At 48.7% G+C, this 16,200-nt stretch overlaps 2 protein-coding genes across 4 annotated transcripts in view; both read left to right on the forward strand.

Annotated features, from left to right (window-relative positions):
• The window catches only part of col6a3 (collagen, type VI, alpha 3), a 132,049-nt gene that overhangs the window by 78,401 nt on the left and 37,448 nt on the right, over nucleotides 1-16,200 (forward strand). The window lies entirely within an intron of this gene.
• LOC148160986 (uncharacterized) overlaps nucleotides 1-16,200 on the forward strand; it is a 45,468-nt gene that overhangs the window by 26,402 nt on the left and 2,866 nt on the right. Inside the window, exons 42-70 of the mRNA XM_088003706.1 lie at nucleotides 141-743; nucleotides 1,001-1,110; nucleotides 1,521-1,587; nucleotides 1,805-2,407; nucleotides 2,665-2,774; nucleotides 3,185-3,251; nucleotides 3,469-4,071; nucleotides 4,329-4,438; nucleotides 4,849-4,915; nucleotides 5,132-5,734; nucleotides 5,992-6,101; nucleotides 6,512-6,578; nucleotides 6,795-7,397; nucleotides 7,655-7,764; nucleotides 8,175-8,241; nucleotides 8,458-9,060; nucleotides 9,318-9,427; nucleotides 9,838-9,904; nucleotides 10,121-10,723; nucleotides 10,981-11,090; nucleotides 11,501-11,567; nucleotides 11,784-12,386; nucleotides 12,644-12,753; nucleotides 13,164-13,230; nucleotides 13,447-14,049; nucleotides 14,307-14,416; nucleotides 14,827-14,893; nucleotides 15,110-15,712; nucleotides 15,970-16,079. Of these exons, the coding sequence (XP_087859832.1) occupies nucleotides 141-743; nucleotides 1,001-1,110; nucleotides 1,521-1,587; nucleotides 1,805-2,407; nucleotides 2,665-2,774; nucleotides 3,185-3,251; nucleotides 3,469-4,071; nucleotides 4,329-4,438; nucleotides 4,849-4,915; nucleotides 5,132-5,734; nucleotides 5,992-6,101; nucleotides 6,512-6,578; nucleotides 6,795-7,397; nucleotides 7,655-7,764; nucleotides 8,175-8,241; nucleotides 8,458-9,060; nucleotides 9,318-9,427; nucleotides 9,838-9,904; nucleotides 10,121-10,723; nucleotides 10,981-11,090; nucleotides 11,501-11,567; nucleotides 11,784-12,386; nucleotides 12,644-12,753; nucleotides 13,164-13,230; nucleotides 13,447-14,049; nucleotides 14,307-14,416; nucleotides 14,827-14,893; nucleotides 15,110-15,712; nucleotides 15,970-16,079 (7,733 nt within the window). The remainder of the gene's footprint in view (nucleotides 1-140; nucleotides 744-1,000; nucleotides 1,111-1,520; nucleotides 1,588-1,804; nucleotides 2,408-2,664; nucleotides 2,775-3,184; nucleotides 3,252-3,468; nucleotides 4,072-4,328; nucleotides 4,439-4,848; nucleotides 4,916-5,131; nucleotides 5,735-5,991; nucleotides 6,102-6,511; nucleotides 6,579-6,794; nucleotides 7,398-7,654; nucleotides 7,765-8,174; nucleotides 8,242-8,457; nucleotides 9,061-9,317; nucleotides 9,428-9,837; nucleotides 9,905-10,120; nucleotides 10,724-10,980; nucleotides 11,091-11,500; nucleotides 11,568-11,783; nucleotides 12,387-12,643; nucleotides 12,754-13,163; nucleotides 13,231-13,446; nucleotides 14,050-14,306; nucleotides 14,417-14,826; nucleotides 14,894-15,109; nucleotides 15,713-15,969; nucleotides 16,080-16,200) is intronic.

Consider the following 16,200-nt stretch of genomic DNA (forward strand, 5'->3'; position numbering starts at 1 on the left):
GTCAAAAGTCCACAAACTGAAATACATGAGTTTTACTAGCAGTGATAAATTAAGGTATCTTTGGAGATCTGCTTTCATTATCTGACTTGCATCGGGGCAGAATTTGCTACTTCACCCTGAATTTGTCTTATGTTCCCTAGTGGTGCGACAGCAGCCAGCAGGAAGGGATGTGGTGTTCTTGCTGGATGGATCTGATGGCACTAGAACTGGATTCCCAGCAATGCGAGACTTTGTCCAAAGGGTAGTAGAGACACTCAGTGTAGATGACAACAAAGACCGTGTCTCAGTGGTCCAGTACAGCAGGGATCCAGCTGTCCAGTTCTACTTGAACACGTACACGACGAAAAGCCAGATCCTTGATGCCGTCAGGGGTTTGAGGCACAAAGGCGGTAGACCCCTCAATACGGGAGCAGCTCTCCAGTACTTGAGGGATAACGTTTTCACTTCCTCTGCCGGAAGCAGGCAGCCGGAAGGAGTTCCACAGGTCCTAGTATTGCTAAGTGGCGGAAAATCATTCGACGGTGTTGACGCACCGGCCGCTGCCCTCAAACAGATGGGCGTCTTGATCTTTGCAATTGGAAGTAGAGGATCTGACAGCAGAGAATTACAGAAAGTATCTCACGATCCCAATTATGCTCTGTCTGTGTCCGAATTCACCGACCTTCCCAGTGTCCAACAGCAGCTGCAGGCCTCTGTGGAGGCTGTGGTTGTTGACGTCACCCCCGAGTCACCGACTGTACTCGGTATGTTTTCAAGCATGCTCCTCTGAAGGCGACCTACGCAGTTGCCCGTCTCAATTCTAAGCACATGTAGGCATAGAAATGATGTTGGATACATGCTTAGTTCCCGGTTTGCCTGATGTGATGACCATGCCATGTTTAGCTTCTGGAAGGAGTGAGACAGCTTAGGACATTTCAAGACAGTCCTCTAGTTGACAGGGGTCCCGGGAGGCATCTTTGATCAAAGGTTTTGACTCTTTTGCCTTCCCTTCTTTTCTCAGTTGACACTGCCAAAAAGGACATTGTATTCCTCCTCGATGGTTCTGACGGCACGAGGAACGGCTTCCCTGCCATGCGGGATTTTGTCGAAAAAGTGGTGGAAAAGCTCAATGTGGGAGAAAACAAAGACCGTGTTTCTGTGGTCCAATTCAGCAGAGAATCTGAGGTCCATTTCTATCTAAACACGTACAATACAAGAGAGGATATTGTGGATGCGATCAGAGGGCTTAGACACAGAGGAGGAAGACCCCTAAACACCGGGGCAGCCCTCCAATATGTCAGGGACAATGTCTTTACAACCTCCTCGGGGAGTAGACATCGACAAGGTGTCAAGCAAATGTTGATCCTGCTAACCGGAGGAAGGTCTACTGACAATGTTGACGCCCCAGCCTCTGCTCTCAAACAGCAGGGCGTCTTTGTGATTGGTATTGGAACAAGGACCTCTGACAGTAGAGAGCTGCAGAAGTTATCATATGAGCCGTCTTATGCGCTATCAGTCTCTGAATTCACCGACCTCCCTAGTGTCCAAACACAGCTCTCTTCTGTCATGGGCACAGCGCTAGCAAGGGTTACACCTTTGCCACCAACAGTGACGGGTAAGAAAGTGACACATTCTTTGTAGGATGTTGTTTGAAGTCAGTTCCATGTATAAATTTCCCAGCCTAGGTCAAAAGTCCACAAACTGAAATACATGAGTTTTACTAGCAGTGATAAATTAAGGTATCTTTGGAGATCTGCTTTCATTATCTGACTTGCATCGGGGCAGAATTTGCTACTTCACCCTGAATTTGTCTTATGTTCCCTAGTGGTGCGACAGCAGCCAGCAGGAAGGGATGTGGTGTTCTTGCTGGATGGATCTGATGGCACTAGAACTGGATTCCCAGCAATGCGAGACTTTGTCCAAAGGGTAGTAGAGACACTCAGTGTAGATGACAACAAAGACCGTGTCTCAGTGGTCCAGTACAGCAGGGATCCAGCTGTCCAGTTCTACTTGAACACGTACACGACGAAAAGCCAGATCCTTGATGCCGTCAGGGGTTTGAGGCACAAAGGCGGTAGACCCCTCAATACGGGAGCAGCTCTCCAGTACTTGAGGGATAACGTTTTCACTTCCTCTGCCGGAAGCAGGCAGCCGGAAGGAGTTCCACAGGTCCTAGTATTGCTAAGTGGCGGAAAATCATTCGACGGTGTTGACGCACCGGCCGCTGCCCTCAAACAGATGGGCGTCTTGATCTTTGCAATTGGAAGTAGAGGATCTGACAGCAGAGAATTACAGAAAGTATCTCACGATCCCAATTATGCTCTGTCTGTGTCCGAATTCACCGACCTTCCCAGTGTCCAACAGCAGCTGCAGGCCTCTGTGGAGGCTGTGGTTGTTGACGTCACCCCCGAGTCACCGACTGTACTCGGTATGTTTTCAAGCATGCTCCTCTGAAGGCGACCTACGCAGTTGCCCGTCTCAATTCTAAGCACATGTAGGCATAGAAATGATGTTGGATACATGCTTAGTTCCCGGTTTGCCTGATGTGATGACCATGCCATGTTTAGCTTCTGGAAGGAGTGAGACAGCTTAGGACATTTCAAGACAGTCCTCTAGTTGACAGGGGTCCCGGGAGGCATCTTTGATCAAAGGTTTTGACTCTTTTGCCTTCCCTTCTTTTCTCAGTTGACACTGCCAAAAAGGACATTGTATTCCTCCTCGATGGTTCTGACGGCACGAGGAACGGCTTCCCTGCCATGCGGGATTTTGTCGAAAAAGTGGTGGAAAAGCTCAATGTGGGAGAAAACAAAGACCGTGTTTCTGTGGTCCAATTCAGCAGAGAATCTGAGGTCCATTTCTATCTAAACACGTACAATACAAGAGAGGATATTGTGGATGCGATCAGAGGGCTTAGACACAGAGGAGGAAGACCCCTAAACACCGGGGCAGCCCTCCAATATGTCAGGGACAATGTCTTTACAACCTCCTCGGGGAGTAGACATCGACAAGGTGTCAAGCAAATGTTGATCCTGCTAACCGGAGGAAGGTCTACTGACAATGTTGACGCCCCAGCCTCTGCTCTCAAACAGCAGGGCGTCTTTGTGATTGGTATTGGAACAAGGACCTCTGACAGTAGAGAGCTGCAGAAGTTATCATATGAGCCGTCTTATGCGCTATCAGTCTCTGAATTCACCGACCTCCCTAGTGTCCAAACACAGCTCTCTTCTGTCATGGGCACAGCGCTAGCAAGGGTTACACCTTTGCCACCAACAGTGACGGGTAAGAAAGTGACACATTCTTTGTAGGATGTTGTTTGAAGTCAGTTCCATGTATAAATTTCCCAGCCTAGGTCAAAAGTCCACAAACTGAAATACATGAGTTTTACTAGCAGTGATAAATTAAGGTATCTTTGGAGATCTGCTTTCATTATCTGACTTGCATCGGGGCAGAATTTGCTACTTCACCCTGAATTTGTCTTATGTTCCCTAGTGGTGCGACAGCAGCCAGCAGGAAGGGATGTGGTGTTCTTGCTGGATGGATCTGATGGCACTAGAACTGGATTCCCAGCAATGCGAGACTTTGTCCAAAGGGTAGTAGAGACACTCAGTGTAGATGACAACAAAGACCGTGTCTCAGTGGTCCAGTACAGCAGGGATCCAGCTGTCCAGTTCTACTTGAACACGTACACGACGAAAAGCCAGATCCTTGATGCCGTCAGGGGTTTGAGGCACAAAGGCGGTAGACCCCTCAATACGGGAGCAGCTCTCCAGTACTTGAGGGATAACGTTTTCACTTCCTCTGCCGGAAGCAGGCAGCCGGAAGGAGTTCCACAGGTCCTAGTATTGCTAAGTGGCGGAAAATCATTCGACGGTGTTGACGCACCGGCCGCTGCCCTCAAACAGATGGGCGTCTTGATCTTTGCAATTGGAAGTAGAGGATCTGACAGCAGAGAATTACAGAAAGTATCTCACGATCCCAATTATGCTCTGTCTGTGTCCGAATTCACCGACCTTCCCAGTGTCCAACAGCAGCTGCAGGCCTCTGTGGAGGCTGTGGTTGTTGACGTCACCCCCGAGTCACCGACTGTACTCGGTATGTTTTCAAGCATGCTCCTCTGAAGGCGACCTACGCAGTTGCCCGTCTCAATTCTAAGCACATGTAGGCATAGAAATGATGTTGTATACATGCTTAGTTCCCGGTTTGCCTGATGTGATGACCATGCCATGTTTAGCTTCTGGAAGGAGTGAGACAGCTTAGGACATTTCAAGACAGTCCTCTAGTTGACAGGGGTCCCGGGAGGCATCTTTGATCAAAGGTTTTGACTCTTTTGCCTTCCCTTCTTTTCTCAGTTGACACTGCCAAAAAGGACATTGTATTCCTCCTCGATGGTTCTGACGGCACGAGGAACGGCTTCCCTGCCATGCGGGATTTTGTCGAAAAAGTGGTGGAAAAGCTCAATGTGGGAGAAAACAAAGACCGTGTTTCTGTGGTCCAATTCAGCAGAGAATCTGAGGTCCATTTCTATCTAAACACGTACAATACAAGAGAGGATATTGTGGATGCGATCAGAGGGCTTAGACACAGAGGAGGAAGACCCCTAAACACCGGGGCAGCCCTCCAATATGTCAGGGACAATGTCTTTACAACCTCCTCGGGGAGTAGACATCGACAAGGTGTCAAGCAAATGTTGATCCTGCTAACCGGAGGAAGGTCTACTGACAATGTTGACGCCCCAGCCTCTGCTCTCAAACAGCAGGGCGTCTTTGTGATTGGTATTGGAACAAGGACCTCTGACAGTAGAGAGCTGCAGAAGTTATCATATGAGCCGTCTTATGCGCTATCAGTCTCTGAATTCACCGACCTCCCTAGTGTCCAAACACAGCTCTCTTCTGTCATGGGCACAGCGCTAGCAAGGGTTACACCTTTGCCACCAACAGTGACGGGTAAGAAAGTGACACATTCTTTGTAGGATGTTGTTTGAAGTCAGTTCATGTATAAATTTCCCAGCCTAGGTCAAAAGTCCACAAACTGAAATACATGAGTTTTACTAGCAGTGATAAATTAAGGTATCTTTGGAGATCTGCTTTCATTATCTGACTTGCATCGGGGCAGAATTTGCTACTTCACCCTGAATTTGTCTTATGTTCCCTAGTGGTGCGACAGCAGCCAGCAGGAAGGGATGTGGTGTTCTTGCTGGATGGATCTGATGGCACTAGAACTGGATTCCCAGCAATGCGAGACTTTGTCCAAAGGGTAGTAGAGACACTCAGTGTAGATGACAACAAAGACCGTGTCTCAGTGGTCCAGTACAGCAGGGATCCAGCTGTCCAGTTCTACTTGAACACGTACACGACGAAAAGCCAGATCCTTGATGCCGTCAGGGGTTTGAGGCACAAAGGCGGTAGACCCCTCAATACGGGAGCAGCTCTCCAGTACTTGAGGGATAACGTTTTCACTTCCTCTGCCGGAAGCAGGCAGCCGGAAGGAGTTCCACAGGTCCTAGTATTGCTAAGTGGCGGAAAATCATTCGACGGTGTTGACGCACCGGCCGCTGCCCTCAAACAGATGGGCGTCTTGATCTTTGCAATTGGAAGTAGAGGATCTGACAGCAGAGAATTACAGAAAGTATCTCACGATCCCAATTATGCTCTGTCTGTGTCCGAATTCACCGACCTTCCCAGTGTCCAACAGCAGCTGCAGGCCTCTGTGGAGGCTGTGGTTGTTGACGTCACCCCCGAGTCACCGACTGTACTCGGTATGTTTTCAAGCATGCTCCTCTGAAGGCGACCTACGCAGTTGCCCGTCTCAATTCTAAGCACATGTAGGCATAGAAATGATGTTGTATACATGCTTAGTTCCCGGTTTGCCTGATGTGATGACCATGCCATGTTTAGCTTCTGGAAGGAGTGAGACAGCTTAGGACATTTCAAGACAGTCCTCTAGTTGACAGGGGTCCCGGGAGGCATCTTTGATCAAAGGTTTTGACTCTTTTGCCTTCCCTTCTTTTCTCAGTTGACACTGCCAAAAAGGACATTGTATTCCTCCTCGATGGTTCTGACGGCACGAGGAACGGCTTCCCTGCCATGCGGGATTTTGTCGAAAAAGTGGTGGAAAAGCTCAATGTGGGAGAAAACAAAGACCGTGTTTCTGTGGTCCAATTCAGCAGAGAATCTGAGGTCCATTTCTATCTAAACACGTACAATACAAGAGAGGATATTGTGGATGCGATCAGAGGGCTTAGACACAGAGGAGGAAGACCCCTAAACACCGGGGCAGCCCTCCAATATGTCAGGGACAATGTCTTTACAACCTCCTCGGGGAGTAGACATCGACAAGGTGTCAAGCAAATGTTGATCCTGCTAACCGGAGGAAGGTCTACTGACAATGTTGACGCCCCAGCCTCTGCTCTCAAACAGCAGGGCGTCTTTGTGATTGGTATTGGAACAAGGACCTCTGACAGTAGAGAGCTGCAGAAGTTATCATATGAGCCGTCTTATGCGCTATCAGTCTCTGAATTCACCGACCTCCCTAGTGTCCAAACACAGCTCTCTTCTGTCATGGGCACAGCGCTAGCAAGGGTTACACCTTTGCCACCAACAGTGACGGGTAAGAAAGTGACACATTCTTTGTAGGATGTTGTTTGAAGTCAGTTCATGTATAAATTTCCCAGCCTAGGTCAAAAGTCCACAAACTGAAATACATGAGTTTTACTAGCAGTGATAAATTAAGGTATCTTTGGAGATCTGCTTTCATTATCTGACTTGCATCGGGGCAGAATTTGCTACTTCACCCTGAATTTGTCTTATGTTCCCTAGTGGTGCGACAGCAGCCAGCAGGAAGGGATGTGGTGTTCTTGCTGGATGGATCTGATGGCACTAGAACTGGATTCCCAGCAATGCGAGACTTTGTCCAAAGGGTAGTAGAGACACTCAGTGTAGATGACAACAAAGACCGTGTCTCAGTGGTCCAGTACAGCAGGGATCCAGCTGTCCAGTTCTACTTGAACACGTACACGACGAAAAGCCAGATCCTTGATGCCGTCAGGGGTTTGAGGCACAAAGGCGGTAGACCCCTCAATACGGGAGCAGCTCTCCAGTACTTGAGGGATAACGTTTTCACTTCCTCTGCCGGAAGCAGGCAGCCGGAAGGAGTTCCACAGGTCCTAGTATTGCTAAGTGGCGGAAAATCATTCGACGGTGTTGACGCACCGGCCGCTGCCCTCAAACAGATGGGCGTCTTGATCTTTGCAATTGGAAGTAGAGGATCTGACAGCAGAGAATTACAGAAAGTATCTCACGATCCCAATTATGCTCTGTCTGTGTCCGAATTCACCGACCTTCCCAGTGTCCAACAGCAGCTGCAGGCCTCTGTGGAGGCTGTGGTTGTTGACGTCACCCCCGAGTCACCGACTGTACTCGGTATGTTTTCAAGCATGCTCCTCTGAAGGCGACCTACGCAGTTGCCCGTCTCAATTCTAAGCACATGTAGGCATAGAAATGATGTTGGATACATGCTTAGTTCCCGGTTTGCCTGATGTGATGACCATGCCATGTTTAGCTTCTGGAAGGAGTGAGACAGCTTAGGACATTTCAAGACAGTCCTCTAGTTGACAGGGGTCCCGGGAGGCATCTTTGATCAAAGGTTTTGACTCTTTTGCCTTCCCTTCTTTTCTCAGTTGACACTGCCAAAAAGGACATTGTATTCCTCCTCGATGGTTCTGACGGCACGAGGAACGGCTTCCCTGCCATGCGGGATTTTGTCGAAAAAGTGGTGGAAAAGCTCAATGTGGGAGAAAACAAAGACCGTGTTTCTGTGGTCCAATTCAGCAGAGAATCTGAGGTCCATTTCTATCTAAACACGTACAATACAAGAGAGGATATTGTGGATGCGATCAGAGGGCTTAGACACAGAGGAGGAAGACCCCTAAACACCGGGGCAGCCCTCCAATATGTCAGGGACAATGTCTTTACAACCTCCTCGGGGAGTAGACATCGACAAGGTGTCAAGCAAATGTTGATCCTGCTAACCGGAGGAAGGTCTACTGACAATGTTGACGCCCCAGCCTCTGCTCTCAAACAGCAGGGCGTCTTTGTGATTGGTATTGGAACAAGGACCTCTGACAGTAGAGAGCTGCAGAAGTTATCATATGAGCCGTCTTATGCGCTATCAGTCTCTGAATTCACCGACCTCCCTAGTGTCCAAACACAGCTCTCTTCTGTCATGGGCACAGCGCTAGCAAGGGTTACACCTTTGCCACCAACAGTGACGGGTAAGAAAGTGACACATTCTTTGTAGGATGTTGTTTGAAGTCAGTTCATGTATAAATTTCCCAGCCTAGGTCAAAAGTCCACAAACTGAAATACATGAGTTTTACTAGCAGTGATAAATTAAGGTATCTTTGGAGATCTGCTTTCATTATCTGACTTGCATCGGGGCAGAATTTGCTACTTCACCCTGAATTTGTCTTATGTTCCCTAGTGGTGCGACAGCAGCCAGCAGGAAGGGATGTGGTGTTCTTGCTGGATGGATCTGATGGCACTAGAACTGGATTCCCAGCAATGCGAGACTTTGTCCAAAGGGTAGTAGAGACACTCAGTGTAGATGACAACAAAGACCGTGTCTCAGTGGTCCAGTACAGCAGGGATCCAGCTGTCCAGTTCTACTTGAACACGTACACGACGAAAAGCCAGATCCTTGATGCCGTCAGGGGTTTGAGGCACAAAGGCGGTAGACCCCTCAATACGGGAGCAGCTCTCCAGTACTTGAGGGATAACGTTTTCACTTCCTCTGCCGGAAGCAGGCAGCCGGAAGGAGTTCCACAGGTCCTAGTATTGCTAAGTGGCGGAAAATCATTCGACGGTGTTGACGCACCGGCCGCTGCCCTCAAACAGATGGGCGTCTTGATCTTTGCAATTGGAAGTAGAGGATCTGACAGCAGAGAATTACAGAAAGTATCTCACGATCCCAATTATGCTCTGTCTGTGTCCGAATTCACCGACCTTCCCAGTGTCCAACAGCAGCTGCAGGCCTCTGTGGAGGCTGTGGTTGTTGACGTCACCCCCGAGTCACCGACTGTACTCGGTATGTTTTCAAGCATGCTCCTCTGAAGGCGACCTACGCAGTTGCCCGTCTCAATTCTAAGCACATGTAGGCATAGAAATGATGTTGTATACATGCTTAGTTCCCGGTTTGCCTGATGTGATGACCATGCCATGTTTAGCTTCTGGAAGGAGTGAGACAGCTTAGGACATTTCAAGACAGTCCTCTAGTTGACAGGGGTCCCGGGAGGCATCTTTGATCAAAGGTTTTGACTCTTTTGCCTTCCCTTCTTTTCTCAGTTGACACTGCCAAAAAGGACATTGTATTCCTCCTCGATGGTTCTGACGGCACGAGGAACGGCTTCCCTGCCATGCGGGATTTTGTCGAAAAAGTGGTGGAAAAGCTCAATGTGGGAGAAAACAAAGACCGTGTTTCTGTGGTCCAATTCAGCAGAGAATCTGAGGTCCATTTCTATCTAAACACGTACAATACAAGAGAGGATATTGTGGATGCGATCAGAGGGCTTAGACACAGAGGAGGAAGACCCCTAAACACCGGGGCAGCCCTCCAATATGTCAGGGACAATGTCTTTACAACCTCCTCGGGGAGTAGACATCGACAAGGTGTCAAGCAAATGTTGATCCTGCTAACCGGAGGAAGGTCTACTGACAATGTTGACGCCCCAGCCTCTGCTCTCAAACAGCAGGGCGTCTTTGTGATTGGTATTGGAACAAGGACCTCTGACAGTAGAGAGCTGCAGAAGTTATCATATGAGCCGTCTTATGCGCTATCAGTCTCTGAATTCACCGACCTCCCTAGTGTCCAAACACAGCTCTCTTCTGTCATGGGCACAGCGCTAGCAAGGGTTACACCTTTGCCACCAACAGTGACGGGTAAGAAAGTGACACATTCTTTGTAGGATGTTGTTTGAAGTCAGTTCATGTATAAATTTCCCAGCCTAGGTCAAAAGTCCACAAACTGAAATACATGAGTTTTACTAGCAGTGATAAATTAAGGTATCTTTGGAGATCTGCTTTCATTATCTGACTTGCATCGGGGCAGAATTTGCTACTTCACCCTGAATTTGTCTTATGTTCCCTAGTGGTGCGACAGCAGCCAGCAGGAAGGGATGTGGTGTTCTTGCTGGATGGATCTGATGGCACTAGAACTGGATTCCCAGCAATGCGAGACTTTGTCCAAAGGGTAGTAGAGACACTCAGTGTAGATGACAACAAAGACCGTGTCTCAGTGGTCCAGTACAGCAGGGATCCAGCTGTCCAGTTCTACTTGAACACGTACACGACGAAAAGCCAGATCCTTGATGCCGTCAGGGGTTTGAGGCACAAAGGCGGTAGACCCCTCAATACGGGAGCAGCTCTCCAGTACTTGAGGGATAACGTTTTCACTTCCTCTGCCGGAAGCAGGCAGCCGGAAGGAGTTCCACAGGTCCTAGTATTGCTAAGTGGCGGAAAATCATTCGACGGTGTTGACGCACCGGCCGCTGCCCTCAAACAGATGGGCGTCTTGATCTTTGCAATTGGAAGTAGAGGATCTGACAGCAGAGAATTACAGAAAGTATCTCACGATCCCAATTATGCTCTGTCTGTGTCCGAATTCACCGACCTTCCCAGTGTCCAACAGCAGCTGCAGGCCTCTGTGGAGGCTGTGGTTGTTGACGTCACCCCCGAGTCACCGACTGTACTCGGTATGTTTTCAAGCATGCTCCTCTGAAGGCGACCTACGCAGTTGCCCGTCTCAATTCTAAGCACATGTAGGCATAGAAATGATGTTGGATACATGCTTAGTTCCCGGTTTGCCTGATGTGATGACCATGCCATGTTTAGCTTCTGGAAGGAGTGAGACAGCTTAGGACATTTCAAGACAGTCCTCTAGTTGACAGGGGTCCCGGGAGGCATCTTTGATCAAAGGTTTTGACTCTTTTGCCTTCCCTTCTTTTCTCAGTTGACACTGCCAAAAAGGACATTGTATTCCTCCTCGATGGTTCTGACGGCACGAGGAACGGCTTCCCTGCCATGCGGGATTTTGTCGAAAAAGTGGTGGAAAAGCTCAATGTGGGAGAAAACAAAGACCGTGTTTCTGTGGTCCAATTCAGCAGAGAATCTGAGGTCCATTTCTATCTAAACACGTACAATACAAGAGAGGATATTGTGGATGCGATCAGAGGGCTTAGACACAGAGGAGGAAGACCCCTAAACACCGGGGCAGCCCTCCAATATGTCAGGGACAATGTCTTTACAACCTCCTCGGGGAGTAGACATCGACAAGGTGTCAAGCAAATGTTGATCCTGCTAACCGGAGGAAGGTCTACTGACAATGTTGACGCCCCAGCCTCTGCTCTCAAACAGCAGGGCGTCTTTGTGATTGGTATTGGAACAAGGACCTCTGACAGTAGAGAGCTGCAGAAGTTATCATATGAGCCGTCTTATGCGCTATCAGTCTCTGAATTCACCGACCTCCCTAGTGTCCAAACACAGCTCTCTTCTGTCATGGGCACAGCGCTAGCAAGGGTTACACCTTTGCCACCAACAGTGACGGGTAAGAAAGTGACACATTCTTTGTAGGATGTTGTTTGAAGTCAGTTCATGTATAAATTTCCCAGCCTAGGTCAAAAGTCCACAAACTGAAATACATGAGTTTTACTAGCAGTGATAAATTAAGGTATCTTTGGAGATCTGCTTTCATTATCTGACTTGCATCGGGGCAGAATTTGCTACTTCACCCTGAATTTGTCTTATGTTCCCTAGTGGTGCGACAGCAGCCAGCAGGAAGGGATGTGGTGTTCTTGCTGGATGGATCTGATGGCACTAGAACTGGATTCCCAGCAATGCGAGACTTTGTCCAAAGGGTAGTAGAGACACTCAGTGTAGATGACAACAAAGACCGTGTCTCAGTGGTCCAGTACAGCAGGGATCCAGCTGTCCAGTTCTACTTGAACACGTACACGACGAAAAGCCAGATCCTTGATGCCGTCAGGGGTTTGAGGCACAAAGGCGGTAGACCCCTCAATACGGGAGCAGCTCTCCAGTACTTGAGGGATAACGTTTTCACTTCCTCTGCCGGAAGCAGGCAGCCGGAAGGAGTTCCACAGGTCCTAGTATTGCTAAGTGGCGGAAAATCATTCGACGGTGTTGACGCACCGGCCGCTGCCCTCAAACAGATGGGCGTCTTGATCTTTGCAATTGGAAGTAGAGGATCTGACAGCAGAGAATTACAGAAAGTATCTCACGATCCCAATTATGCTCTGTCTGTGTCCGAATTCACCGACCTTCCCAGTGTCCAACAGCAGCTGCAGGCCTCTGTGGAGGCTGTGGTTGTTGACGTCACCCCCGAGTCACCGACTGTACTCGGTATGTTTTCAAGCATGCTCCTCTGAAGGCGACCTACGCAGTTGCCCGTCTCAATTCTAAGCACATGTAGGCATAGAAATGATGTTGGATACATGCTTAGTTCCCGGTTTGCCTGATGTGATGACCATGCCATGTTTAGCTTCTGGAAGGAGTGAGACAGCTTAGGACATTTCAAGACAGTCCTCTAGTTGACAGGGGTCCCGGGAGGCATCTTTGATCAAAGGTTTTGACTCTTTTGCCTTCCCTTCTTTTCTCAGTTGACACTGCCAAAAAGGACATTGTATTCCTCCTCGATGGTTCTGACGGCACGAGGAACGGCTTCCCTGCCATGCGGGATTTTGTCGAAAAAGTGGTGGAAAAGCTCAATGTGGGAGAAAACAAAGACCGTGTTTCTGTGGTCCAATTCAGCAGAGAATCTGAGGTCCATTTCTATCTAAACACGTACAATACAAGAGAGGATATTGTGGATGCGATCAGAGGGCTTAGACACAGAGGAGGAAGACCCCTAAACACCGGGGCAGCCCTCCAATATGTCAGGGACAATGTCTTTACAACCTCCTCGGGGAGTAGACATCGACAAGGTGTCAAGCAAATGTTGATCCTGCTAACCGGAGGAAGGTCTACTGACAATGTTGACGCCCCAGCCTCTGCTCTCAAACAGCAGGGCGTCTTTGTGATTGGTATTGGAACAAGGACCTCTGACAGTAGAGAGCTGCAGAAGTTATCATATGAGCCGTCTTATGCGCTATCAGTCTCTGAATTCACCGACCTCCCTAGTGTCCAAACACAGCTCTCTTCTGTCATGGGCACAGCGCTAGCAAGGGTTACACCTTTGCCACCAACAGTGACGGGTAAGAAAGTGACACATTCTTTGTAGGATGTTGTTTGAAGTCAGTTCATGTATAAATTTCCCAGCCTAGGTCAAAAGTCCACAAACTGAAATACATGAGTTTTACTAGCAGTGATAAATTAAGGTATCTTTGGAGATCTGCTTTCATTATCTGACTTGCATCGGGGCAGAATTTGCTACTTCACCCTGAATTTGTCTTATGTTCCCTAGTGGTGCGACAGCAGCCAGCAGGAAGGGATGTGGTGTTCTTGCTGGATGGATCTGATGGCACTAGAACTGGATTCCCAGCAATGCGAGACTTTGTCCAAAGGGTAGTAGAGACACTCAGTGTAGATGACAACAAAGACCGTGTCTCAGTGGTCCAGTACAGCAGGGATCCAGCTGTCCAGTTCTACTTGAACACGTACACGACGAAAAGCCAGATCCTTGATGCCGTCAGGGGTTTGAGGCACAAAGGCGGTAGACCCCTCAATACGGGAGCAGCTCTCCAGTACTTGAGGGATAACGTTTTCACTTCCTCTGCCGGAAGCAGGCAGCCGGAAGGAGTTCCACAGGTCCTAGTATTGCTAAGTGGCGGAAAATCATTCGACGGTGTTGACGCACCGGCCGCTGCCCTCAAACAGATGGGCGTCTTGATCTTTGCAATTGGAAGTAGAGGATCTGACAGCAGAGAATTACAGAAAGTATCTCACGATCCCAATTATGCTCTGTCTGTGTCCGAATTCACCGACCTTCCCAGTGTCCAACAGCAGCTGCAGGCCTCTGTGGAGGCTGTGGTTGTTGACGTCACCCCCGAGTCACCGACTGTACTCGGTATGTTTTCAAGCATGCTCCTCTGAAGGCGACCTACGCAGTTGCCCGTCTCAATTCTAAGCACATGTAGGCATAGAAATGATGTTGGATACATGCTTAGTTCCCGGTTTGCCTGATGTGATGACCATGCCATGTTTAGCTTCTGGAAGGAGTGAGACAGCTTAGGACATTTCAAGACAGTCCTCTAGTTGACAGGGGTCCCGGGAGGCATCTTTGATCAAAGGTTTTGACTCTTTTGCCTTCCCTTCTTTTCTCAGTTGACACTGCCAAAAAGGACATTGTATTCCTCCTCGATGGTTCTGACGGCACGAGGAACGGCTTCCCTGCCATGCGGGATTTTGTCGAAAAAGTGGTGGAAAAGCTCAATGTGGGAGAAAACAAAGACCGTGTTTCTGTGGTCCAATTCAGCAGAGAATCTGAGGTCCATTTCTATCTAAACACGTACAATACAAGAGAGGATATTGTGGATGCGATCAGAGGGCTTAGACACAGAGGAGGAAGACCCCTAAACACCGGGGCAGCCCTCCAATATGTCAGGGACAATGTCTTTACAACCTCCTCGGGGAGTAGACATCGACAAGGTGTCAAGCAAATGTTGATCCTGCTAACCGGAGGAAGGTCTACTGACAATGTTGACGCCCCAGCCTCTGCTCTCAAACAGCAGGGCGTCTTTGTGATTGGTATTGGAACAAGGACCTCTGACAGTAGAGAGCTGCAGAAGTTATCATATGAGCCGTCTTATGCGCTATCAGTCTCTGAATTCACCGACCTCCCTAGTGTCCAAACACAGCTCTCTTCTGTCATGGGCACAGCGCTAGCAAGGGTTACACCTTTGCCACCAACAGTGACGGGTAAGAAAGTGACACATTCTTTGTAGGATGTTGTTTGAAGTCAGTTCATGTATAAATTTCCCAGCCTAGGTCAAAAGTCCACAAACTGAAATACATGAGTTTTACTAGCAGTGATAAATTAAGGTATCTTTGGAGATCTGCTTTCATTATCTGACTTGCATCGGGGCAGAATTTGCTACTTCACCCTGAATTTGTCTTATGTTCCCTAGTGGTGCGACAGCAGCCAGCAGGAAGGGATGTGGTGTTCTTGCTGGATGGATCTGATGGCACTAGAACTGGATTCCCAGCAATGCGAGACTTTGTCCAAAGGGTAGTAGAGACACTCAGTGTAGATGACAACAAAGACCGTGTCTCAGTGGTCCAGTACAGCAGGGATCCAGCTGTCCAGTTCTACTTGAACACGTACACGACGAAAAGCCAGATCCTTGATGCCGTCAGGGGTTTGAGGCACAAAGGCGGTAGACCCCTCAATACGGGAGCAGCTCTCCAGTACTTGAGGGATAACGTTTTCACTTCCTCTGCCGGAAGCAGGCAGCCGGAAGGAGTTCCACAGGTCCTAGTATTGCTAAGTGGCGGAAAATCATTCGACGGTGTTGACGCACCGGCCGCTGCCCTCAAACAGATGGGCGTCTTGATCTTTGCAATTGGAAGTAGAGGATCTGACAGCAGAGAATTACAGAAAGTATCTCACGATCCCAATTATGCTCTGTCTGTGTCCGAATTCACCGACCTTCCCAGTGTCCAACAGCAGCTGCAGGCCTCTGTGGAGGCTGTGGTTGTTGACGTCACCCCCGAGTCACCGACTGTACTCGGTATGTTTTCAAGCATGCTCCTCTGAAGGCGACCTACGCAGTTGCCCGTCTCAATTCTAAGCACATGTAGGCATAGAAATGATGTTGTATACATGCTTAGTTCCCGGTTTGCCTGATGTGATGACCATGCCATGTTTAGCTTCTGGAAGGAGTGAGACAGCTTAGGACATTTCAAGACAGTCCTCTAGTTGACAGGGGTCCCGGGAGGCATCTTTGATCAAAGGTTTTGACTCTTTTGCCTTCCCTTCTTTTCTCAGTTGACACTGCCAAAAAGGACATTGTATTCCTCCTCGATGGTTCTGACGGCACGAGGAACGGCTTCCCTGCCATGCGGGATTTTGTCGAAAAAGTGGTGGAAAAGCTCAATGTGGGAGAAAACAAAGACCGTGTTTCTGTGGTCCAATTCAGCAGAGAATCTGAGGTCCATTTCTATCTAAACACGTACAATACAAGAGAGGATATTGTGGATGCGATCAGAGGGCTTAGAC

This window comes from Poecilia mexicana, unplaced genomic scaffold (genome assembly GCF_051168715.1).
Source record: "Poecilia mexicana isolate PSO_F unplaced genomic scaffold, ASM5116871v1 scaffold_2, whole genome shotgun sequence".
In the NCBI taxonomy this organism is placed as follows: Eukaryota; Metazoa; Chordata; class Actinopteri; order Cyprinodontiformes; family Poeciliidae; genus Poecilia; species Poecilia mexicana.